At 41.5% G+C, this 27,701-nt stretch overlaps 1 protein-coding gene across 6 annotated transcripts in view; it reads left to right on the top strand.

Annotated features, from left to right (window-relative positions):
• spock3 (SPARC (osteonectin), cwcv and kazal like domains proteoglycan 3) overlaps positions 1–27,701 on the top strand; it is a 502,312-nt gene that overhangs the window by 161,568 nt on the left and 313,043 nt on the right. For all 6 annotated transcript variants that reach the window (XM_072255937.1, XM_072255936.1, XM_072255935.1 and 3 more), the window contains exon 3: positions 20,756–20,801. In XM_072255937.1, the coding sequence (XP_072112038.1) occupies positions 20,756–20,801 (46 nt within the window). The remainder of the gene's footprint in view (positions 1–20,755; positions 20,802–27,701) is intronic.

The raw sequence follows: 27,701 nt of genomic DNA, 5'->3' as shown, positions 1-27,701 counted from the left end.
TTAATTATGTATGGTACAACCTAGCCCCCTCTCAACATCTGTTGTTTTAATAGCCATAACGTTGTAGAGCCATAGGTGTTCTTTCTATTCAGCCAATGGTAGATGTCAATATTACACTAACCATTCTTCTGACTTTCCTGCACTTACTGTGTTACTTTTAAATAATGCATAAGTTTACATTGCACGTTTCTGTACTTTGGAAATTGAATCTTGGTGTTTTGTTCAATTAATACAAATGGTTGCATTTGAACTCAGACAACTGAATGAGAGGAACTAGTGAAGAAGAAAATGCACTGAAAGTGATTATAATATGTTTGGACAGATTAGAATTTTCACTCATTAGAATATCCTTGCTGAGAAGGAGGAAATGAACGTATTATAGAGCACATGGAATGCAATGTTAGGGAATGGTGAGATAAGTGCATTGAAATTAGGAATTAAAGTCATCCTTAAAATCTTTAGATATCATTTGATAAAATCATGACTGAAGATCTATATCAGTATTTCTTGCCCTGTCTCCAGAGCTCTCATTTCCTTCATTCTCAAAAATGTGTAAATTCTGGCTTTCAATAAATTACTCACTTTTGGCATATATATTCTCAGCATTGGATGTGTATGCTTAACTAATGATACTGTTTCATCAGTTGTATCAAACTATTGTCTGGCCTGGCCTAGACTGTTGTGTTTTGTAATTCCAGAACATAAAAACTAATAGTAATAAAAGCGAGAGAGTCCAGAATAATGAACCTAACTTTGTGTTTACTTTAAGCGAGGCGTGTACATATCGAGTAGTAATGTGATGATGTAAACAATTCACATATTTTTATATAACCCATTGTGAATTATTTAAATGAAAAAGAAAGCTTGATCGAACAATATGTTTACAATATTTTTCAAATACGATTGAAATATTAAATACACATGTTGTGTTGAGTTCTAGTTGCCTCATTATTAGAACAACTTGCAGACATTAGAGAATGTGCAGAAAAGATGTCCAAGAATAGTTTCTGGAATGAATAACTATGGTTACATGGTAATTTGGGGGTGGAGGTGGGGGGTGGTTGGTGGGGGGTGTGTAGAGAAAAGAAAAATGAGGGGAGATAATGATAATGCATCTAGATCAGAGGTTCCCAAACTTACTCTTTATGTCATGGACCCCTACGATTCACTGAGGGGTTGGGAACCCCTGATCTAGATGGAGCAGCTAAAATGTGGCTGGTTCTATGAGGAGTGGAGGGGTTTTAATAGATGCAAAATTTCTATGCAGTGTGTGCCTGAAATCCAACATGCATATTTGCAGAGGTAATAAAGAGAGATTTCATTGTGGCCTTCAATACAAAGTAGATAAATAACTTGTGACATAATTGACAAGGCTATGGAGAATTAGCTGGGACAATAAAGTTGGTGAGTTGTTATGGTGGAAAGTTATTGGGGACATAATGGTCTTGTGCCGTAACCTTTCTATAATTCCCAACATCATCAGTTGCCAAATTTGCAAGTGCATGTGGTGATAGAAACCACTATTTTTTGTACATCTGGATTATGCATATATGAGTAATTTCCCATTCTTTAAGAGTATTAGTCTGCACATATTATGCATTATAGACAATACACTTTTTTGTGCAACTGAGACCCCTGTTTTTCATTTAGTCATTTGAAACATTCCTTTCAGGCTCACAACTTCCTTTTCTTGATCTGTAGAAGTATGTCCATCTGAAGTATGAGTGCAAAAATTGAGTATATACAGGCTTGGCAAGTTAAGAACGTCAGTGTAAAAGGAACACGTTAAGGGAAGCACTCATCAGATCTTCCATAAAGATACATTATACTAGATTTTTAATGCTAATGGGGTACTACTTTCATATTCACAAGTTCTACAGATAAGATGCACAGTTATAGGGTCTAATTTTCACCGAGGTACACTGCTTTACTGGAAATGCTAAATTTGACATCTAAATATCCACCTTGAAAACGAGTCTTGCAGATGCTGGAAAAATGGCGGCACATTTGATCACAGCAGCTTCTACAGAGTCAGCAAAGAGTGTTACCTCTTCTCTTCAAACATCAGCGAGTTGCTTGTTGGTGGAGAAAGTGAAGGAGCCAGACTTGGTGCAGATTGTGCTGTTGCTTGCATCAGGGAGGCTTGGAGGAGTTGGTGCGTTAAGGAGGCGTGCAGTCTAATAGTGAGTGACTGACTTAGTTGCTTTTCTTGTGATCGCAAGAACCTTTTGGACATTGTTCATGTGCAATGCTGCAAGTCTGATTCACTGATTTATTAGCAGGCAGCAGGAGTGCTGCTGGGCCTCGGCTGCACTAGGCCTCAAGCCATGGTGTCGCCTGTTTACAGCCGCCAGGAGAGAGGTGGTGTGGCACAGGCAGGAGTTAGTACTGCCCCCCTCCTCTCCCTCCTCAAGAATTCACTCAGCAGAAGACATGTTACATTGTGGTCGACTGCAGATTACTGCAGCGTTCATGGACTCAGGGCCTCAAGCCACAGTGTTGCCTGTTTACAGCCACCAGGACAGAGGCGTCTGAGCTGGTGCACTCCACTGGGGGCCATGTAGCACAGCGACCAGGCTGGAGTCAGTGCTGTTTCCAGTGTTCGCTTGGCTGAAGACAAGCTGTATTGTGATCAACTGCAGATTTTAGCTGCATTCATTGACTCGGACTGGACTTCTTTTGTGTGGATGTATTTTACAGATATCTACATGTGCTTGCCACCTTGTATATGCTACATGTGCTTTGTGCTGTGTGTGACTGTTGGTACTGTTTTCCACCTTGGCTCAGAGTAACACTGTCTCATTTGGTGGTATTCGTATATGGTTCAGTGACAATTAAACTTGAATTGAAATCTGCAGCAACACACTCGAGATGCTGGAGGAACTCAGCAAGTGGAGAAGAATAAATAGTCGACGTTTCATGCCAAGACCTGTGCTTGACCTGCTGAGTTCCTTCAACATGTTATGTGTGAACAGTTATGTCTTGAATATTGATCTCTGACATTCTTCTAAACTCCAGTACGCATAGGATGACTTCTTTCTGAGATAATAGCTTCATAGAACCATAGAACACTATAGCACAGAAAACAGGCCATTCAGCCCTTCCAGTCTGTGCCGAAACATTATTCTGCTAGTCCCATTGACCTGCATCCAGTCCATAACCCTCCAGACCTCTCCCATCCATGTATCTATCCAATTTATTCTTAAAACTTGAGAGTGAGCCCACATTTACCACGTCAGATGGCAGCTCACTCCACACTCCCACCACTCTCTGAGTGAAGAAGTTCCCCAAATGTTCCCCCTAAACCTTTCCCCTTTCACCCTAAAGTCATGTCCTCTCGTATTTAGCTCTCCTAATCTAAGTAGAAAGAGCCTATTCACATTTACTCTGTCTATACCCCTCATAATTTTGTAAGCCTCTATCAAATCTCCCCTCATTCTTCTACGGAAGTCCTATCGCTTCATGACTGTACTTCACTGACACTAAGTTATTAAGACCCTGAGACCAAAACTATGGTTAATACTTCAAGTGGAGATATCACTGAACTAGATATGGTTGCAACAAGAGCTGTTTTTGTCCTTCAACTCCTTATTAAGATGTAAATAGATAACCAAATACGATTCCTGCTGTAATCATGCTATTCATAAATTGACAATTTGAAAACTAGCTTATGTTGGATATTTTCAAATTTTAGTTACTATTGGAATAGTGTAATACTTGTCCTGAATTAAATTCAGATTAGAAGTTCCTGTAGATTGGTATATTTATTCGAGCTTACCTATCAAGGAAATTTATAGGGAGTGGGATCTAATCAATTGCAAAACACAACTTACAGTGATAGTTTTAATATCCTTTTTAAATTCTGAGCAATTATTTGATTCAATAATCAGAGCAGATTCTGGTATGGGGAATTGCAGGAAAAATCTAATGTCTAACACAGAGTACCATCCAGTGAGTTAGCTGTGCATCGTGATTATGTAATTCCACTACTCTAATGTCATAGAAAGATAGAGCCCAGAAACAGGCCATTCAATCCACTGAGTTCATGCAAACCATCAACCGTCCATTTACACTAATCCTGCATTAATCTAATTTTTATGCTCCTCATATTTTTTCAGCTCCACCCCCCCCACCCTCGATTCTAAATGGCCAGTTAACCTCCCAACCCACATATCTTTGGAATGAGGGAGGAAGCTGGAGGACCCAGAGCAGCACATGCAGCCACAGAGAGAACCTGCAAACCCCAAACAAACTACACACAGACAGGATTGAATCCTGTGAGTTCTACTACTGTTTCTGGGCTGCAGCTGATATGTATCATCTGCCATACACAGCTCCTTTGTTCAGTGTCCACACTGTGAAGGGAGCACTTGCTTCTAACTGAGGTCTGAAGTGGTCAAAAGCAGAGGAAATAGGACACACTGATTTTGGGGTAGAAGGAAAGGAAGTGAAGCGCGTGGAGATGAGAGTAATGGAGGCAGTTAGGGATTGGGAGGGATACGTGCAGAATAGCAGAGACATGAAAATGCCACAAAGGAAACGGAGAAGGTGAAACAAATGTAGTTTGTATTGGTAAGAGAATGTTAGTGTGATTTGAGATGAAACAAAAGCTTGTCTCAAGCAGGGTCTGCTTTTCTCCCTTACCCATTGGAAATACATCTGTGGGAAATACATCTGTAAGTTTGTCTCCCTCAGTATCGATGTCCCTGTCCTCTCTTCTATTGTTCTCTCCTGGCCCAGGACATTTCCCACGGGTTATATTGTCCACCATCTTCCCTTTGACCTATTTCTAAATCTGGGTTCACAGCCCTTCCCCTCAAGAATGAGACCTGCTGCTATTGGAAATGAATCACCAGCAGGAAGGCTGCCAATAGTGTGATACTTGCGTCTTTAAGGACTGCCCGATGAGGTTGCAGCTGTATGACAAACTGCTGGCAGCTGTGAGATACTGCATTAGTAATTTTAAGCTGCATGCACTGAAACAGCGGGAGCACATTCTAACATGGGAACCCAACAAAAGCTGTCTTTTAAAATTTGCAATGAAACATTGTGCCCTTTATGAGATTTCAAAGTAGTATTCAGGCACTATACATGCTATCTCAATGCATGAAAAGAACAGTTTTAACCATTGTGTATAATTGATCAATGGAAACTGCTGAGAGTATTGGATATAGGAAATATTAGGGACTAGACAACACTCTGGCAGTAGTACTAAAGATGAAAGTCAAAAAACGTATACAGGTGCGATAAACCTGAAATAAAAACAGAAGCAGTTGGAATCTCTCAGCAGTTCAAGGAGGTTGTCACACTCTTGTGATTAAGTGGGTTTCTCTCAGGTGCTTCAGTGTACTCCCACATTGTAAAGAGGTGTTGTTTGATTGGCTAGTATAAATAGCAATAAGTAGAGGTGGATGGGAGAAGCACTGGGAGGAGAATTGTTGGGGATGTAAGACACAAGATGAATAGAGATGGAGAATAGTTGGGGATGTGAGGTGCGGGATGAATGGAGATGGGGAGAATTGTTGGGGATGTGAGGTACGGGATGAATAGAGATGGAGAATAGTTGGGGATGTGAGGTGCGGGATGAATGGAGATGGGGAGAATTGTTGGGGATGTGAGGTACGGGATGAATAGAGATGGAGAATAGTTGGGGATGTGAGGTACGGGATGAATGGAGATGGGGAGAATTGTTGGGGATGCGAGACTTGGGATGAATGGAGATGGAGAATTGTTGGGGATGTGAGACATACCTCTTGACTTGTGTGCCATGCACCACAATGTTTCATGCACCCTAGCTGCTTTGTATACCATCGACAAATGCACTGCAGTTACTTCCCTGGGTTATTCTGACAGCAAGCTCCAAATCTGCAACCACCAACATCGCAGTGGCAGTTGGTACATGCAGGTTCCTTTCAAACTCAAAGAACATCCTGAATTGGAAATATTTTGCCATTCCTTAATTGTTGTTAGATCAGAAGGGTTGTAATGGTTCCAGAGCAGTGGTCCCCAACCACCGGCCCACAAGCATGTGCTATCGGGCCGTGCGGAAACGATATGCAATGACAATATGAAATGATACGAGTCAGCTACACCTTTCCTCATTCCCTGTCACGCACTGTTGAACTTAAACACCCCCCCACCGCCCCGCCGGCCGGTCCGTAAGAATATCGTCAATATTAAATTGGTCTGCGGTGCGCGAAAGGTTGGGGACCCCTGTTCTAGAGGACTTTTCCAGCTGCATCTCGAAGGCAGTAAGGGATAAATGCTACAGAAGCTGTACTGAGGATCCCTACCACCCATCCCACAATCCCTTTGAGTCATTACCATCAAGGAGATGCTAAAGGAGCATCAGGACTAGGACTGCCAGACTAGATAACAGCTTCTTCCCTCAGGCTCTGAGACTAATGAATACCTTGCCACCATTGAGGTCTTGTCACTGGGTGCATTTTGAATCATATTTTAGTAACTTGGAGTATATTTTGGTTTATGTGCTGTGTGTAATATTTGTAAAGGAGACAAATCTCAAGGTTATATAAAGTATACATGCTTTGATAATAAATGTACTTTGATATTGTGTGGGTGCCACCATGGTCTGAAGGAACATTGTTTCATTTAGTTCTGTGTATGTACAGTCAGATGACAATGAACTTGAGCTTTCTGGCAATGCTAATGATACCCAGATCCTGAAAAATACATTAAATAAACACGTTGGAAAACTGTAAAGAACTGCATCTTAATATATCCAGTACTGAACTGTATCATTCACTAATTTAAACGGTGTGATTTACAGGGTGGTAATGAATGGAAATGCTCATCTTTCAAGTGATTTATAAAAGATTTCTATGCGGGAGAATGTAGATACTACTGTTTTAATATTCCTTTTCAAGTGGGTTATCGATTATTCTGTTAATATTTATGTGTACATAGTGTGATAATATAGGAATACAATTAGATTGCAGTTTAAATAACAAAATCCTACTCATAGATATCTTTTGAGAAATATTTTCTCACTCATTTCATGTCAGGACAAGTTCTGGAGGAAATTCCTTGCATGTTGCAACAACAATCTCTGTTTGCATTTCCTGCATTTAATGCTTAGCAACTGCTGTATCCTAAGAGATTTAACACACGACACAGGGTCTCATGTCTTCACTAAACTCTAGCAAAAATTTAAATTAGGCATCTGCTAATTTGAGCAATATTGATAAAAGATTGCTTTATAGTTTAAAGACTCAGTTTAAAATAATATCCTGCTAATGATACTTCAATAGTATATACCCTGGTCCAATATCCGAAAAAAAGCAGAAATTTCCAAGGCAATTATTCTCGTTTGGTATAATCATTGTAATTCCCGATTGGCATTGTCTATTTGACAGAGGAACAATTCTCAAATCTCTACTGGAAAGATTACACATGTACAATAATGTCTGCACTTGTTTTTTTTTAACTGCTTTTAACCTATTTGTTACTTAGGCATATGCTTCTATTTTAGTTCCTTGCTTCACAGTCCTGTAGCTATGGAAGTGACAAATCTGCAGTTACTTTCATCAACCAGCCAATGAGAAATACTCTTTCAACGTTTTTGTTTGTTTGATCTGTCGAGATTATAGAAGGATCACACAGTTTTGTTAAATGCCTGAAAGCTTGGCTGCATTTCAGATTCCTTTGCCTCGTTTGTATGCAATCAAAAAGATTCTTCCTTTGACCTGCTTGTTGAACTGCTCAACCCTTCTTCCAAATAGATTATAAGTGCTAGAAATTAGCAATGCAAAAAACTGTTTATCAAAACAGGATGCAAAGGAAGTGCTTAAGACAAATATATTAAAACACATTTCCTCTTTCTTAGTGAATTAAGGCCATGTAATCTACCAATATTTAAATAAGGATAATATAATTTTCTGAAGCAGTTTGTATACAAATATGCAAAGTGATGTGCAGATTTCAGTGTTGGATATACACGATTTTGCACATATCTATAATCTGTTGCTTTACTATATTTGTTTAATTAATTTATTTTCTGTGCCATGCACCTCCTTGTTTAGAACAAGAGGGTTTCAGTATGTCAATGTATGTGTGACAGACCTTTCATCTTTAGAATAAAGAACCATAAATGTTCTCTCAGGCCTTTGGTATTCTGGAATCAGCAATTAAGTCTGCTGACTTTGGTAATGAATTTCTGTCTCTAGTTTTCATTGTTCACTCCATCTGCTCATCATCTGCTAGGTCCCATGATGATATACTTCAGACTATTTCATTATTGCACGTAGACGTCAAAGTTCAAAGTACAAGTTATTATTGGAGTACATACACATCACCGCATACAACCTTGAGATTTTTTTCTGTTGGTATACTTGGCAAATTTATAGAACAGTAACTGTAAACAGCAAACAAACTGTGCAAGTGCAGATAATAAATAAAAAGCATGAAATAACAATATAACAGAGTCCTTACATAAGTGTAGTTATCCCCTTTTGTTCAAGAGCCTGATCGTTGAGGGGTAGTAGTAAATGTTCTTGAATCTGGCAGTGTGATTCCTGAGGCCCTTGTACCTTCTACCTGATGGCAGTACTGAGAAAAGAGCATGGCCTGGGTAGTGAGGATCTTTGACAGATACTGCTCTTCTACAGCAATGTTTCATGTAGACATGCTCAATGGTTGGGAGGGTTTTACCCGTGATGTACTGGGCAGAATCCATTACCTTTTGTAGGATTTTCCACTCAAAGGCACTGGTGTTCCCGTACCAGGCTGTAATGCAGCCAATCAGCACACTTTCCACCACTCATCCAGAGAAGCTTGCCAAGGTTTGGCCTGCTGAATCTCTGCAGACTCCTGAGGAAGTAGAGGCGCTGTCATGCTTTTCTTTATAATTATACTTACATGATGGTTCCAGGACAGGTCCTCTGAATTTAAAATTACTAACACTCTCCACTTCTGATCCTCTGATTACTGGCTCATGGACCTCTGGTCCCCCTCTCCTGAAGTTTACCATCAGTTTGTTTGTCTTACTGACTTTGAGTGAGAGGTTGCTGTCGCACCACTCAGTCAGATTTTCAATCTGCCTCCTATGTGCTGACTCATCACTACCTTTGATACAACCCACAACACTGGTGTCGTCAGCAAACTTGTGTATAATGTTGGAGCTGTACTTTGCCACACAGTCGTAGGTGTCAAGCAAGTAGAGCAGGGGGCTAAGTACACATCCCTGTGGTGTTCCTGCACTGATGGAGATTGCCAAGTTTTTGCCAATCCGAACTGACTGGAGCCAACAAGTGAGGAGATCCAGGATCCAATTTCTCAATGGGTATTGAGGCCCAGATCATGTAGTCTGCTGATTAGTTTTCAGGGGATGATGGTGTTAAATGCTGAGCTGTAATCAATAAAGAACAACCTGATGTAAGCATCTTCACATTCTTGATGTTCCAGGGTTGTGTGAAGAGCCAGTGAGGTAGAATCTACTGTAGACTTGCTGCTTTTTAGATGAGTTGGAGTGGATGCAGGTCACCAGTCAGACAGGAGTTGATGTGTTTCAAACCAGACTCTCAAAGCACTTCATCACTGGGTGCAAGTGCCACTGGGCGCTAGTCATTTAGACAGGTTACCACACTCTTCATGGGCACCAATACAAATGAAGCCTGCTTGAAGCAGGGGGTACCACACACTGCCAAAGTGTGAGGTTGAAGATATAGAACCATAGAACCATAGAAACTACAGCACAGAAACAGACCTTTTGGCCCTTCTTGGCTGTGCCGAACCATTTTCTGCCTAGTCCCACTGATCTGCACACGGACCATATCCCTCCATACACCTCCCATCCATGTATCTGTCCAATTTATTCTTAAATGTTAATAAAGAACCCGCATTTACTACCTCATCTGGCAGCTCATTCCATACTCCCACCACTCCCTGTGTGAAGAAGCCCCCCCTAATGTTCCCTTTAAACTTTTCTCCCCTCACCCTTAACCCATGTCCTCTGGTTTTTTCTCCCCTTGCCTCAGTGGAAAAAGCCTGCTTGCATTCACTCTATCTATACCCATCATAATTTTATATACCTCTATCAAATCTCCCCTCATTCTTCTACGCTCCAGGGAATAAAGTCCTAACCTATTCAACCTTTCTCTGTAACTGAGTTTCTCAAGACCTGGCAACATCCTTGTAAACCTTCTGTGCACTCTTTCAACCTTATTAATATCCTTCCTGTAATTTGGTGACCAAAACTGAACACAATACTCCAGATTCGGCCTCACCAATGCCTTATACAACCTCATCATAACATTCCAGCTCTTATACTCAATACTTTGATTAATAAAGGCCAATGTACCAAAAGCTCTCTTTACGACTCTATCTACCTGTGACGCCACTTTTAGGGAATTTTGTATCTGTATTCCCAGATCCCTCTGTTCTACTGCACTCCTCAGTGCCTTACCATTAACCCTGTATGTTCTACCTTGGTTTGTCCTTCCAACGTGCAATACCTCACACTTGTCTGTATTAAACTCCATCTGCCATTTTTCAGCCCATTTTTCCAGCTGGTCCAAGTCCCTCTGCAGGCTCTGAAAACCTTCCTCACTGTCTACTGCACCTCCAATCTTTGTATCATCAGCAAATTTGCTGATCCAATTTACCACATTATCATCCAGATCATTGATATAGATAACAAATAACAATGGACCCAGCACTGATCCCTGTGGCACACCACTAGTCACAGGCCTCCACTCAGAGAAGCAATTCTCTACCACCACTCTTTGGCTTCTTCCATTGAGCCAATGTCTAATCCAATTTACCACCTCTCCATGTATACCTAGTGACTGAATTTTCCTAACTAACCTCCCATGTGGGACCTTGTCAAAGGCCTTACTGAAATCCATGTAGACAATATCCACTGCCTTCCCTTCATCCACTTTCCTGGTAACCTCCTCGAAAAACTCCAATAGATTGGTCAGACATGACCTACCACGCACAAAGCCATGTTGACTCTCCCTAATAAGTCCCTGTCTATCCAAATGCTTGTAAATTCTGTCTCTTAGTACTCCCTCCAATAACTTACCTACTACCGACGTTAAACTCACCGGCCTATAATTTCCCGGATTACTTTTCGATCCTTTTTTAAACAACGGAACAACATGAGCCACTCTCCAATCCTCCGGCACCTTGCCCGTAGACAGCGACATTTTAATTATTTCGGCCAGGGCACCCGCAATTTCAACACTAGTCTCCTTTAAGGTCCGAGGGAACACTCTGTCAGGTCCTGGGGATTTATCCACTTTAATTTTCCTCAAGACAGCAAGCACCTCCTCCTTTTCAATCTGTACAGTTTCCATGATCTCGCTACTTGATTCCCTCAATTCCATAGACTTCATTCCAGTTTCCTTAGTAAATACAGATGCAAAAAACCTACTTAAGATCTCCCCCATTTCCTTTGGTTCCACACATAGCCGACCACTCTGATCTTCAAGAGGACCAATTTTATCCCTTACAATCCTTTTGCTCTTAATATACCTGTAAAAGCTCTTTGGATTATCGTTCACTTTGACTGCCAAGGCAACCTCCTGTTCTCTTTTAGCCCTCCTGATTTCTTTCTTAAGTATTTACTTGCACTTCTTATACTCCTCAAGCACCTGATTTACTCCCTGTTTCCTATACATTTCATACAGCTCCCTCTTCTTCTTTATCAGAGTTGCAATATCCCTTGAGAACCAAGGTTCCTTATTCCTATTCAATTTGCCTTTAATCCTGACAGGAACATACAAACTCTGCACTCTCAAAATTTCCCCTTTGAAGGCTTCCCACATACCAATCACATCTTTGCCAGAGAACAACCTGTCCCAATCCACGCTTTTTAGATCCTTTCTCATTTCTTCAAATTTGGCCTTCTTCCAGTTCAGAACCTCAACCCTAGGACCAGATCTATCCTTGTCCATGATCAAATTGAAACTAATGTTGTTATGATCACTGGAACCAAAGTGCTCCCCTACACAGATTTCCGTCACTTGTCCTAACTCGTTTCCTAACAGGAGATCCAATATTGCATCCCCTCTAGTTGGTACCTCTATATATTGAGTTAGAAAACTTCCCTGAACACATTTTACAAACTCTAAACCATCTAGACCCCTAGCAGTATGGGAGTCCCAATCAATGTATGGAAAATTAAAATCCCCTACCACCACAACTTTATGTTTCCTGCAGTTGCCTGCTATCTCTCTGCAGATTTGCTCTTCCAAGTCTCGTTGACTGTTGGGTGGTCTGTAATACAATCCCACTAATGTGGCCATACCTTTCCTGTTTCTCAGCTCCACCCATAAGGACTCAGTAGACAAGCCCTCTGATCTGTCCTGCCTGAGCACTGCTGTAATATTTTTCCTAACAAGCAATGCTACTCCCCCACCTTTCATTCCTCTGCCTCGATCACATCTGTAACATCGAAACCTTTGAATATTAAGCTGCCAGTCCTGCCCCTCCTGTAGCCAAGTTTCACTAATTGCTATAACGTCATAATTCCACGTGTCAATCCACGCCCTCAACTCATCCGCCTTCCCCGCAATACTCCTAGCATTGCAATATATACACCTCAGAAGATTTTTACCACCACTCACAACCTTTCTATCAGCAGATTTGCTTGAACTTTCAACATTTATTTTCACCCCAGCCACACTGTCAGCTCTGGCACTCTGGTTCCCATCCCCCTGCAAATCTAGTTTAAAGCCTCCCCAATAGCACTATCAAACCTCCCTGAAAGGATATTGGTCCCCTTGTAGTTCAAGTGTAACCCGTCTCTCTTGTACAGGTCCCACCTGCCCCAGAAGAGGTCCCAATGATCCTGAAATCTGAAACCCTGCCCCCTACACCAGTTCCTTAGCCACTTGTTCATCCTCCAGAGCATCCTATTCATACCCTCACTGGCACCTAGCACAGGTAGCAATCCTGAGATGACCACCCTTGAGGTCCTGCTTTTCAGCTTCCTACCAAGCTCTCTATACTCACTCTGCAGGACCTCCTCACTCTTCCTTGCTATGTCATTGGTACCGATGTGCACCACGACATCTGGCTGGTCACCCTCCCACTTCAGAATGTCATGCAATCGATCAGAGACATCCTTGACCCTGGCACCTGGGAGGCAACAAACCATCCTGGATTCTCTGTCCATGAATATCCATGAATACATCATAGAGTTAGTCGGCACAGGTCTTCAGTATTCAGCTATGTACTCCATCTGGACCAGATGTTTTTCTTAGATACTCTGTCTTGAAGACAAACCGCACATCATCTTCAGATACTGAGACCAAACGATCATCAGGAGACACGGCCCTCCTGTTCTGGTGATCAAAGCAAGCATAGAAGGCATTGCCCATTGACCTCACCTGGAAGTAAAGTTCTGCTGTTCCCTATGTCACAAGTGTAAGGGGTTTCTTCTAAGGGGTTCGTCTTTTATGTTACTGCTAAGGCTAATGAAAATGGCTTCTTTGTTATGTTAGAATAAAATGGCTTCTTTGTTATGTTAACTGCTGAGAAAGTGCTTCTCTTTCGCAGCTTGTTTGGGTTATATTACTGATAAGAGCAATGTATTCATTTGCTAACCAATTAGGATAGATGTTATTCTTTCTTGTGTGTCTGTAAGCTATTGCTTTTCGTGGGCTTTGGGGCAGACGGCGATGGGGACAGAGAGAGGAGACGCGATGCTGTAAGCTGGGCGGCGGGACGGACCCCAAGCGGGAGTCCGAGGCCTAGGGTCTTTGGTGAGGAGAGGAGATGAAGACAGACTGGTGTGGAACATCTTGTCGACCACCGTGGTTGGTCCCAGGTGGCAGGTCGGGGTGGGGGAGGGGATCAGAGGGGATCGAATGGTGGAAAGAAGACTCCGTTAATTGAGCTCCAACTGTTGTGCATGAAGTGGTTGAACTTTGATAAGTTTGGTGCCTTTTACTTTCCTTTTATATCTTATCTCTATTAATTACATGGTTCCACTAAGATCTATAAAGTGTAATCATTTAATCACATATGGTATATTGTCTGTTATTTGGCGTGGTGGGGTACATCACACAGCACCCACACAAACTTGATTACCCAGTTTGGCGGGGCCAGAGGCTGCTCCCCCTAGACGAAAGTGAGCTGAGCGAACCTGAGGCTTACTGGGGGCTATACAGGATTTAACTTTGCAGGAGGTTATGGCCTTCAATTCCTGCCACGGCTGTTGAACATCCTTTGTTGATTGCAGTCTAGTCTGGAATCAGCACTTTGTCTGAGAGATGGCTTTCCAGAGAACACTCCTGAACCTCTTGTAGCATTCTTGATCTTGAGACTTGAATACCTCTGATCTGGCTGTTAGCAGATTCCAGATTTCATTGTTCATCCAGGGCTTCCGATTGTGGAAACCCTTAAATGATTTCATGGAGACACACTCATCCACGGCTGCTTTAACAAAGAATTGTTGTGTCTGTCTCAGCTTAACATTTCATGTCACTAGACATAGCCACAATATTTATTTTTCTTGATCTCCACACTGAAGTGGTATTAAAGTTGATCGATGAGAACAACTACATTTAGATTATCCTGTAATTGTTACTAGGAATGTTTAAAAAAGTACTTTGAAAAATTGAGACAAAAATATGCTCTTAATATAGCCTCTTGAGATTTTATATTAATATAAATGTAGACTATTTGAAAGGTCACTGGAATATGCTTATTGGATGGACAAAAGGCTAGATTGTCTGATTCTCTAACTTTCAGTTACAGTTGTAGCTATTACGGCATTTTGGGTTGGAGGGTGGATGGTTGGCTGAAGGTATTTGCCAATGACCTTTCAGTCTCTCCATTATCTAGTCCATCACCATGTAACCAAGCTCCCATACAAATATAAATCTTCCAGCATTCACAAGAGCAGACAGGCTCTGATCCTGATGATCCAAGCATTACTAACATCTTATTTGTGCCCTTGATTATTGAATCTGACTGGGGTCTCTGACTTTGAGAGGTGCCAAGTACAGAGTCTCTTGCTCATAATAGTGTGTGTGGAAAGCTTAAGAACTATACCCTTGATTTCAGATTACACCGTTTAACAGCCTGCTGTCAAAACTTAAGCTTTTATTTTCATCTATCTGCTAAAATCATTTAATGCTTTTTTTTTCTGATTCCTCAACCAGCCCTTGACATTACTCATGTAATACTTCATCTCTGAATACAACGTAAGGCTAGATAATCTGTTTTGTGACTTTACATTATCATATGGGATAATGTCAATGTATACATATCACAGAATGGAATATTTGGTAGATTGTTCTTCACTGTCAACAATACCATAGTCTTCCAAATGCGGACATACTAACTTGAGAAAAATGAGCTGTTCGACTGGAAAGGCAGTGTGTTTTGCCTTGGATATGGTGGTAATACTCAGGAAGAAGTTTGTGCCACACAAGGAAATATTTTGGCAGTAAGGAAGTGTATTACTAAACTTGTTGGCTTCTCTCCCTCAGCTCTGTCTGTATAAACTTTGAAATATAAATGATCAGTGAGTATGAGGATTGATCACCTGTTATTCAGTGAAAGTCTGATATTCGTAGTATTCACCAGATAAGCTGACTGCTTGGTGGTTGGGTAAGGACAAGGAGGGTGTAAGAGTGGGTTAGCTAATCTGGCCCAATTTCTCATTTTCTAATTTGCAGTTATGAGGCTTCTGCAGCTGCTTTACCAATTGTGTAAATTGTTTTGCACTTTTATCGAGTGAACTGATGTTTGGTGATGGATGAATAAGAAAACATATATGTTTAGAGTGGATTGTCTCCAGAGTTTTTGCACACCCTCTGATGTAGTAATATTTTCTTTGTAGATAAAGAATTAAATCACCTTTTTAGATTTAATTGCTACTCAAAGTAATGTTCCTCTGAATGATTTTGTGAGACATGGCCCATTCTATTGAAGAAAGCATGATTGACTAACAATTCAACTCTCATTACGTTCTTTTCATACCTCAGAACCAGCTAAAATTACCACTTCAGTCTTATGAAAGTTCAGGTCTAGTTTTGATATTGACAATACAGACTTAATGACTGCTCAAAAGTATCGATTTTATTACGATGTTCTGTATCATCATCAGAGTCCTGAGCAAAACAATATTTGTACATAATACTTTGACACCTGTGTTGCAGATGAAGCATGAAGTTCAGGAGTGGTGAAACCCTTGTTTTTGAAGTGTGCAGAAGTTTCATCAGAGTGTCTCACAATTGAATAATTAATCAAACATTAATGTTTCTTGCATTTTAATAGTGACTACACTGTAAGTTATTTAATGTTTGTCAAGTGGTTGGAGAGATCTTGAGGTCATGAAAGGGGTGATATAGATATAAGTCAAGCTCTTTATTCATGATATTCTCATAAATTTAAGCACTCGTAAGCTAGTTTTGAGTTTCTGGGGTGTTGTGAGCATTACTTAATCTTTCTGGAAAAAGATTGGTATCTAGCATTAAAAGTAGTGAAATAATTTCAAATTTGACAAAATAGTGCATCGTTTATTCATAGGCTAATTTATATGTATTAAATGGTAGGTGTTGTAGTGACATCTGCACCAGACTTCCAGGCGAGTGGTCCTGGGTTTGAATCTGGCCAGCTCCTTGCACGCTTTCTGTCCGTGCTGGGTTGAGCATCGAGCTAGCAACTTAGCTTCATAAAACAAAACAGACAAAAGTGCTAAAGAAACAGCAAGATTGCTGCCAGGTGTGCCACGGAGCATGGAAAGGAACAACATCAACAATCAATGTATTGCATTTAGATTTTTAACAATTAACAAAGAAATAAACATGAAGGTTAAATATATTTGAATTGTGATGTCAGACCTATTGTTTAACATATTTCAGCTGGCAATATATCCATCTGTACTTGCAACACCATGTTGCCCACACTACTGTTTGCTCTCCTCTATCTCATCTGACCACTTGCCATGCTAACTGTCCAAGGTGAAACGTGGGATTTGCTGTTGGCTCTGGAAGATGCAAATACCCCAAAGTTAACATTGCTGTTTAGATTGGTTTTAAGAATGTCTTTTCTCTCAGTCAGATGGAGACATCAGTACTATGAAACTGAAGTGCTCAAGCCATGGTCTGAAATGAATAACCCAGGAAAGCCATTATAATGCTGATATTATCACTCATTTGCACGATGTTGACATTACTGAAGAGTAACCATTTAAATCCTATTTCTAATGTTCTAATCTTGATAAGGTAGCAACAAATTGCTGCCTTCAACCGCAACAATCCCGGAGTCAGCACTCCTGAATTGCTATTACTGTATATAAGGAGCTCTGGGATTAAGACAGAGTACCAAAACAAAGTTGGTAAATTTCCTCCTCAGGATGGTGTGCAACCTGAAGAGCTGGTGGCATCCCTGTGCTCTCCTTATTGTTAATGTTTTGATTTGGAGGGTGCTGTAGCAGTAATCTTGGCAAGTAACTTTGCGTAACTTCTACTGGTAAACACGACTGGTGCAGTTCACTTGAAATGCAGGGAATGCAAGTTTATGGTTGTAATCGGGGTGTCAATTGTGAGAGCAACTTTATACTGGGTGCTTTTGCGTGTTGTAGAATTACCCTCATTCAAGCAAGTGTTCTGTGATAGTGCCAGTTCAAATAGTTCCATTTAATATCAGAGTATGTATACAATATACAACCTGAAATTCTTGCTCTTCGCAGAAATCCACAAAAACAGAAGGGTATCCCAAAGAAAAATCAATAGTAAAAATGCCAGAACCCCAAAGCCCTCTTCTCCTCCCTCCCATGCACAAGTAACAGCAAAGTATTCAACTTCCCCCTCCCACACTTATTTCAGCAGGAAACATCAGCACCCAACACCAACCAGGCAAGCAACAGCAAATCCCCCAAGGAGAGACCATCATCTGCCGTACAACAAAGGTAACCATTCACCCGACTTAAACTGCCAGAGGCTCTCTCTATCCCCCTAATAAAGGGACAGAGAGGTGTCACACCATGAGGGGAAACTAACAAACCAAAAAAAAACAGTTTGCTGGTTGCAACATTAAAGTCTGGCACATTGCTGTTTCCACACCCGCCCCCCCCACCCAGTTCTGACTCAAGAATCTACAGCAACAAACTCTCCCCCACCATGTGTGTGCATGTGTATATCTATGTATGTGTATATGCACACCCCCCCCCACCCTGCCGGTACCATCTTAACTCCGCCAGTGACTCATTTACTGCAAGATGTATCTAACTTAGATATATATTCATAGCATTTCTGGTTTATCCACTCGACTCTGTCTTCATTGATGAATGATAAGGTATTGCGGAAGGGAACTCAGTGATGATAATACTGTCGAATATCAAAGGTTGGTGGGTAGATTCTCTTGCTGGAGCTGATCATTACCTGGCACTTGTGTTTTGTAACTTTTACATACATGGAAGAGTGTGTTAATGTGACTATATCCTGTTCACTCTGGTTACTGCAGCAATCTACAGCAGAAATTGAAAACCGTCAACTACAGATGCTGGAAGTCAGAAATAAAAGCAAAGTGCTCAAAAGACAGCAAGTCAGACAACATCTATGGAAAGGAAAGATAATTCATCTTTCAGATTGAAGAAGGGCTTCCTGCTCTGCTGAGAGTTGCCTGTTGTTTTGATATGTAACAGGGTAGCTGACTTACCAGCTTTGAATTGTCAAGTCATAGAATACTACAGCAAAGTAACGTACATTTTGGCCCATCTGGTCCATGCCAAATTAATTCTGCCAAAATAAAAAGGTAAACAAATGGGCAAAGAATTTGTTGTATATCAGTGACGAGACTTCTAGAGAGGGAAAATTCCTCAAACCGTTCGGGAAGCAGTGTGGACTGTGGATCTGTTCTGGATTGATGAAAATGAAAGATTTTCTCATTTCTATTCTTTTACTAGTCACATATATAAAAAAATTGTAGTAAGTATGCACGGAATGCATTGTGATATTGGTAGTCATTTGATCTTGGTTTTAAACAAAGTACCTTCTTTAAAATTATATGGCTCAAATGAGATTTCAAGGAACAAGAAGACTCCATTTCAACTGTTTATTATTAGTTTTTGTGAAAATAGTATTCAAATAGGTTTTCTCTAATTTATTCATGAAATGTGGCATTACTAGCGAAAAACCAAATCCCCATCTATAATTGCCCTTGAAAGGATGGTAGTAAACTACCTTGTTGAACTTCTGCAGTACATACTTTGAAGGTTGTCCCAAAGTATCATTAGAAAGGGAGTTTGATGGATTTGACCTAGTTTGATGCCTGGTATGTTGAAGCACTTTCCAAACTGGTTTGACTGCTATTTAATTTGCATAAAATTCATTCCATTGTATTTATTCACTGGGAACCTCTGCATGCATTTTAAAAGCCAGTTTCACTTGGAGAAGAGATGTTGTATAGGTGGAATTTATACTGAATATTATTCCTTTTGTAGTTCAGTATAATTTCTCGAGCATTTGACTTAAATAATTGCACTACAGGGAGCAGAAAGGCCTAATGCCAACTGACCTGTGCCAGAATAAAAGTATTACAATTTCATTTGGGAGTACAATTTAGGAATGGTTTATCTTCTCCAATAACTTCAACAAGTTATCCTGGATTTTTGATAAGAACAAGATCATATCATACTTTGATTTTTGTCCCTGATACCTGATTAAGCAGCACATTTGAAAAAAACTACAGAAAAAAAAACTGAAATCAACAAACACCCTTGGAGAATGCCTTTAGGATAGTAGTTAAAAAAAATACAGAGAAGGATGAATGCATAGTTTGTTTACTTTTAAAAGAAAGAATATGTTATAAATATTGGCAACACACACACAAAATGCTGGTGGAGTGCAGCAGGCTAGGCAGCATCTATAGGAAGAGGTACAGTCGACGTTTCGGGTCGAGACCCTTTGTCAGGACTAACTGAAAGAAGAGATAGTAAGAGATTTGAAAGTGGGAGGGATGAAGAGTCTCGGCCGGAAACATCGACTCTACCTCTTCCAATAGATGCTGCCTGGCCTGCTATGTTCCACCAGCATTTTGTGTGTGTTGCTTGAATTTCCAGCATTTGCAGATTTTCTCGTGTTTGTGTTTATAAATATTGGGGATGGAGGCTTGCTATTCATCATGCAAATAGGACTTGCCTATCAGTTTCTTTTTATATAGTCTATATTAATAAAAAAGTCAGAACTCTTAATCTCAAATTCTTATTGCTTGCTTACTTAAAGCAAATGACCATAGTGTGATAATTTTTTTAAAAAATGAGTTTAATTGGAAAGACCGTCCTAACTAATTTCAAAATAAGACATTAAATATGTAAGTAAGTAAAAAAAGGAATAATGAAATATCAGTCATACAAGCAATTCAAATTACTTGTGCCCCTATTGCTGAGTTGTTTTACTTTTCATTGATCTAAAAACATTGGTTATGAAATTGGAGAATAAGTTAGTCTGGCATCTTAATGTTTTTCTGTACCGCGTCTAATGTCATGGAGTAGTGTGTGCTTAAGATATGGTGGTATTTCTGTGACTTGTAAATGACATTGATGTGAAATTTTAGAATGGAACTTAGACATAATTATGTTTTGTTTATATTTTTGACCAAGTTTATTTTCAAGTTTATTATTTAATTCTTTCTCTCTTGTTTCTCATGCTTGCCTTTGTAGGAAGTTGAGGTTTGTACTTCTTTTAAATTGTACTTGTCATTATTTAATCACAAGGTTAAAACATTATTAACCCAGAAACAGATTGAAGTATTGTAATCACTCTTCTTTTTTCAGGATGACTATTTCAGGAACTGGAACACTGGCCGACACATGGACCAAGGTACTATTTCAATTATGAAAATGGGGCTTTGATATTTGAAAAAAAATGTTATGTTGACATGATCTGAAAAAATCATTGTTTTCCCAATAGGTTTTTAAAATAGCATGAATGATTAAAAATTTTAAAGCTGGATGCAGTTGTTTATTAATATTGTTCTAATGAGATCATGTTGGGTGAGTAGCCAAATCATTTATAGGAGAATTTTACTTGAATATTGTATTTAAAACATAAATAAAGATAAAGGCATCTGTTGGTCTTGCAAGACCATGGATCTGCACCTGGAAAGTCTTCACTCTCGTAGGCCTGGGCAAGGTTGTATGGAAGACCAGCAGTTTCCCATGCTGAAGTTTCCCCTCTCCACGACACTCATGTTGTCCAAGGGAAGAGCATTAGGACGTATACAGCTTGGCATCAGTGTCGTCGCAGAGCAATGTGTGATTAAGTGCCTTACTCAAGGACACAACACGTTCCCTCGGCTGGGACTCAAACTCACGATCTTCGGGTCGCTAGTCCAATACCTTAACCACTTGGCCACGTGCCCAGCATTTAAAACATCTACCTTCATTTTACTGGTCTCTGACCTGAAATTTTTGTGCGGAGTTAAGATATAACTTTATCAGAAAATCCCTCATGAAGTATGAACTGATGGTGCATGTTCAGATGAGAGGTCATCAACTTGAAACATTAACTCTGTTTCGTTCTTCACAGATGCTGCCTGCTCTGCTGAGTATTTCCAGCATTATCTTGTTACTATTGCAATTTATCTAGTACCTGTAGTTTTTCTTTACTCTTGGATGACCTGGAATCTAATGGGCCATCCACAAAATCCATAATTTTCATTCTTTGTCCTCCATATACCTAACATAAAGAGAGCAGCAGTATCTGATGTTGTATGTACACTTCTGGTTGCTAGTTGTCTAGTTTTTATGCATGTGTGTGCCCTGTGGACAGTGTTTGGCACTCATGCAGAAATAAGCTTTTGCAGTGAAGATTCATTATAATTTAGAAAACCTGTCTGAGCAGGTAACAGCATATGGAGTTTGGCCTGGGAACCTGCTTCAGGTAGATTCACTGAAGTGAAATACTTATTCTTAGTGGCAGATATCTCCCACCTGACCTACCTCTTCTGAACTTTAACTGGAGTGGAACCAATATCCTGATGGGGAGAGATTGTTTGACATGGGGATGGGAACCAGAGCACCAGGTCAGAAAGCAGAGAGCAAGATAAGTATCATAAGGAAGAAGAGGCATGAGCAATGATGAGACAAATGGGTTAAAGTGTGTTGATTTCTGTGCTAGGAGTATGAAAGATGAAGAACTGAGAGTATGAAAGGTGAAGAACTAAGAGAATGAATTAGTACATGGAACTATGATGTTGTGGCCATTACAGAGACTTGATTGAGAGAGGGGCAGCACGGGATGCTTGATCTTCCAGGGTTTTGGTGTTTTAGAAAAGGTGAGGAGAGAATTAAAAGGTGGGAGGGAGTTATACAATTAACCAGGGGCAGTGTCACATCTGCACTCAGAAGATGTAGAAACAGAAATGAATAGAAACAGAAATAAATGCATGCACTCTTAAACATTACGTTGTAAAGATGCATTATATTACAGACCTCAATAGCCACTGGGACGTGAAGCAACAGATACGCAGGCTGATTAGGGAAAGAGCAAAACCACCAGGCTTCTTGTTGTGGGTGGCTTCAACTTCTCCATTACAGACAGATTTTTAAGTTAATCCAGGATGTTTCTTAAATCTGTATGTAGAAAATTCATTGAGAAGAGGGGCCATACTGGATCTGGTATTGAAAAATGAGTCTAGCCAGCTGACTGAGCTTTCAGTGAGGTGAATCTAGGAAACATGATCATAGCTCCTTTGTTTTAAGATAGCTATAACCCAAATGAATATGGGCCTTGCGCAAGAGTACTGATTTAGGACCAAGCAAATTACAAGAGTATTAAGCAGGAACTAGGGAGAGTTAATTGAGAGCAACCATATTTGGGCAAATCTGCATCTGACATGTGGAGATTGCACAAGTTATAGGACAGTTATGTTTCAGTTAGAAGGAAGGACAAGGATGGAAAGACAAGAAAAATGAGAGGTGGTGAATTTAGTCAAGAACAGAAATGGTATGCAAGATTGAGGAAGCTAAAATCAAACAAAACCCTTGAGAATTATAAAGAAGGTAGAAAAGAACTTAAGAAGTATTTACCAAGGAAAAGGCTATGGAGGACCAGTAGGTCAGTACTGAGTGTATAACTATGTTAGGGTATTTAGAAGTCAAGGAGGAGGAAGTGTTGGGCCTCTTAATGAGTATTAAGGTGGATAATTCCTAAGGCCTGATGGGATTTATCTCAGGTTATTGAAGGAGACAAGAGACAAGACCGCTGGGCCCTTGCCCAGTATCTCTGTGCCCTCTCTAGCCGCAGACGAGGTCTCCGAGGACTGGTGAGTGGCTGATGTTGTACCTCTAATTAAGAAGGGAACAAGGGAAAATCTCTGGAACTATAGCCCAGTGAATCTCATGTCAGTTGCAGGGAAATTGCTGGAGAAAACTCTTCGGGATAATATGTATGAGCATTTGGAAGCCCGTGGCCTAATTAGGGAGAGCCAGCACGGCTTTGTGCGTGACAGGTCATTCCTTACCAAGTTGATTGAGTTTTTTTTAACAAGGTGACAAGAGAGATCAATGAGAGTAGAGCATTGGATGTTGTCTACATGGATTTTAGTAAGGCATTTGACAAAGTTCCTCATCAGATGCTAGTCCAGAAGCTGAAGATGCATGGAGTCTGCAGTGAATTGGCTGTTTGATTCAGAACTGGCTTGTGCTTAATAGAGGGTAGAGGTTGGAGGGACTTACTCAAGCTGGAGGTCTATAATTAGTGGAGTTCCACAGGGATCTGTGCTGGGACCTCTGCGGTCTGTGATGTAAATAAATGACCTGGATGAAAACGTAGAAGGGTGGGTTAGTAAGTTTGTGGATGATACCAAGATTGGTGGAGCTATGGATAGTGTAGAAGACTGGCAAATAATATAGCCTGATATAGGTTCGTTGTAGATGTGGGCTGAGAAATGGCAGATGGCATTTAACCCAGATAAGTATGAGGTGTTGCACTTTGGTAGTGCAAAGGCAAGGAGACAGTACACTGTAATGGGCAAGTTCCTTAACAGTGTTGCTGAGCAGAGAGATCTTGGGATCCAAGTTCACAGCTCCTTGAAAGTGACAACACAGGTTGATAAGGTGGTTAAAAAGGCTTATGGAATGCTTGCTTTTATTGGTCGATGCATTGAGTTCAAAAGTTATGAAGTTATGTTGCAACCCTTATAAAACTCTGGTTGGCCACCTCTGGAGTATTGTATACAGCTTTCGTTGACCTACCATAGGAAGGATGTTCAAGCTTTGGAGAGGGTGCAGAAGAGGTTTACCAAGATGTTGCCTGGTTTGAAGGGCATGTTCTATCATGAGAGGCTGGATAAGCTTGAGTTGCTTTCTCTAGAGCGTCAGAGGCTGAGGGGAGATCTGATGGAGGTTTACAAGACTATAAAGAGGTGTAGATAGTGGACAAGGAGTATCTGTTACACAGAGTTGAAATTTTTCATACCAGAGGGCAAGCATTGAAGGTGAGATGGGTTGGGTTCAAATGGGATGTGAGGGTTAAGTTTTGTTACTCAGAGGCTCCTGGATGCCTAGAATGTGCTTCCAGGTATGGTGGTGGAGAAAAATATATTAGAGGCTTTTGAGAGATGTTACGTACCCCGTAACTGGGTTGCCAAACCAGCAGAAATGGATCACTCAGTTGGAGTCTGGATTACTAGAACTAAGAAAGTTTTATTAAAGAAACAAGCAACACAGTACTCTAATCAAAAGGATAATAAATGCAACAGTTCAGCAATGATAAACACACATGTACACAGAATTAAGATAACAGGATCAATCAAGCTCTGTCGTTGTCTAGGGGTAAATGACCAGTTCCAAAGTGACGCAAAGTTCAGTTCAATTTAGTTCAGTTCAGTTCGCAGTAATCGCTGCCGTGGGAGATGGACAGTGGGGGGGGGGGGGGGGGGGAGGAGAGAGAGAGCAAGATGAATGAATATTCAAAACGGCTTCCACACAGACCTTCGATATTCTTCGCAGTCAGCTTTCGTGCGAGCCCTTTGTGATGTCATCTGAGGTCACCGACTGTGACCCCTCCGTTTCCAGATACGATCGTTTCCCTACGGTGAACCTGGCACCCAGGCAAGGGTGGACACACACCAGGTTCCCGCCGATTGTGCCTTTCCACCCTGTGCGTCTATGGCCTGGTCCTGCAACCGGCCTTCCAAAACTTCCCACCGACTTGTGAGAGACGCACTGCTTCCAGGGTCTCGTTACCTCGGGTGTCGTGTGTGTCCTGCCTTAGCGAACCTGTCCCTTTTTATCCCCCTGCTGGGGTATCGCCTGTCCATCACTTCAAACAGTTCAGGGTTCAAAGGGGGAGCCGATCTCGACAGCTGTCCTTCCGTTACTCTCTCCCGTCCCTTCTTTAACATCTTCAAATGCTGCTCCATTGTTTTCCTTATCTCTCTTTCTCCTGAAGACAGGTGGCAGACCAACTGCTGATCCCACTGGTGCCAGCCCAGGCCAGCTAACATCTTAATTTATGTGTATTCTCGTCACACTTCCCACCTTTAAGGATTTTTACTGGGGTAAAAATTACAAACATGAATACATTATTTGATACACACAAATATACATCTTTATCAGCTATTTGGCTAATACAGCGAACTTGAAGTTGTCAACACCTGACAGACAGTTAGCCATCACATTTTCTGTTCCTTTTATATGTGTTATTAATAATCCCTTAGACCAGGCTCCAACTTAGCAAACTTCATAGTGGCCAAAAACACTGATGAATTGCGATCAATGTAACCTCTCATTGGGTTTCGTCCCGGACCACAATAACAAGGGTCGTCCCATTCCGACTTAGTTTTCTCTCGCAAGGGCTTAGTAGGAGGGGGAGGGGTAGTAACCGCGGAGTTATTGCGAAACTTCCTACAGTACCCCACCATCTCCAAGAGCCTTCTGAGGGCCCTCTTGTCTGTTGGGGTTGGGATGTCAGAGATAGCCCGCACTTTAGCTTGTATCGCTACCAGCTGCCCCTGTGTCACCCCAATTCCCAGGCAAGTGACCTTCGTGTGGCCGAACTCGTTTTTTTCAAGGTTCACTATCAAGCTGGCTTCAGACAGCCGTATTACATCGCCAATACACACCTCTGTGTTCGTCAGCCCTTTCGTCACTGAATTACTCATTCTATTGGGTGTTGCTTGCTAGGCTGGCCTAGTATAACAAACACCACCCAACGTCCCAGTTCTTTGCATTGCCTCAGGACAATCAAACACACGTGTGCGAGTCGTTTAATTACTTCTCCTAAAGAGTCGCTTTGTTCGGGGATTAAGGGAGAGACTTTATCAGCAGAGCTGGCCAAAACAATAGCCTTCTCCCATCTGGTCGATACCATACTCATCTTTTCAAAATGGTTTTTTTCTCTTATCAGGGGGACCCTAGCTTCATTGATTTCCGCGCTAACACCGACTAGGTTTGTTAGCATATCAAAAGCCTGTGACTGTCTCAGTTCGCGTCGGCCATAATCAATAACATCCTTCCTCCGGTGCAGCCAGTGAACCTCCTTCAGGATTCCACCAACTGTTTCCTCCAGCACCTCAACATGTCCACCGAGGGGTACCTTGTGGGCCAGGTTAAAAATCTCATCCCCATAACTCTTTTGCACCACCCCCCATTCTGCATCTGTGGGTATGGTACTTGGTCTCCCTTTCCTCCTTAGCACTTCCTCCTCCACACAATAGCCTACTAATTCCCTTGTTAATTCTGCGTCAGAGAGAGTTGTCCCTGCCAGAACCATCAGCCCCTCGTCTCGCTCCTGCGCCTGCACAAATTCTTTCCTGGCTAATGCTAAGTCTGTCCCAGCTCCCTCACTAACTCTTGTTTCACTACACTCCTTCTTTTCACTTTCTACCCCCTTCTCGTACAAGGCTGGCAGAAACATCTCAGCTAAATTTAATACTGCAGTCCCGTGATGAACCTGTGAGTCCATGGGCGGGGCCTCAATGCTGGCAGGCTGACCTGTCAATCTCACTGCTGGGAACACGATTCCCCCGGCGAGGTCATTACCGAGCAAGACTTCCACGCCTTTCATCAGTAATTCGGACCTCACCCCAATCGTGACTAGTCCAGAGACCAGGTTGCTTTGTAAGTGTATCTGGTGCAAAGAGACTGCCTCTGTCCCTTCCCCAATACCTTTGACCTTGACCTCCCCAGTCTGGGTCTCTGAGCTAAACTCTAATACACTCTTCAGTATCAGTGACTGACACGGTCCCATGTCTCTCCAGATCCGCACTGGAACTGGTTTTAACTCCTCCTTCACTGACACCAATCCGGCCGAGATAAACCTCTCGCGCCCTTCCTGAACTTTGGCAGACCTGTCTAGCGGTTCGTTTACCAGCTCGATACAGCCAGTCAAAATCGCCGTTTTTCCTTTTCCCGTCTCCTTCTTTGGGGCAAAGCACCTGGACGCAAAGTGTCCGACTTTCCCGCAATTATAACAGACGACCCCAGGAGACTTCCTACCAGACTGCTCCCGGTCTACCTTATCCTTCTCATTAGTCCCCAGCTTACTTTCTGACTTTTCTGGCAGACTCTCCCCGCCGTCCTTGGTAGCCTTTACTCGGGGCAAACTTCATTTTATGCGTCAACGCATACTCATCCGCTAACTTAGCAGTTGGGGCTAATGTGGCTGCCTCTTTCTCATCTAGGTGGGGTCTCATACCCTCAGGGACACAACTTTTAAACTACTCAATCAGGATCAGCTGTAGCAGTCTGTCATAATCCCCCTCTACCCCCTTCG

The sequence above is a fragment of the Mobula birostris genome, chromosome 4, assembly GCF_030028105.1.
Source record: "Mobula birostris isolate sMobBir1 chromosome 4, sMobBir1.hap1, whole genome shotgun sequence".
In the NCBI taxonomy this organism is placed as follows: domain Eukaryota; kingdom Metazoa; phylum Chordata; class Chondrichthyes; order Myliobatiformes; family Myliobatidae; genus Mobula; species Mobula birostris.
This window is presented reverse-complemented; position numbering and strand designations above follow the sequence as displayed.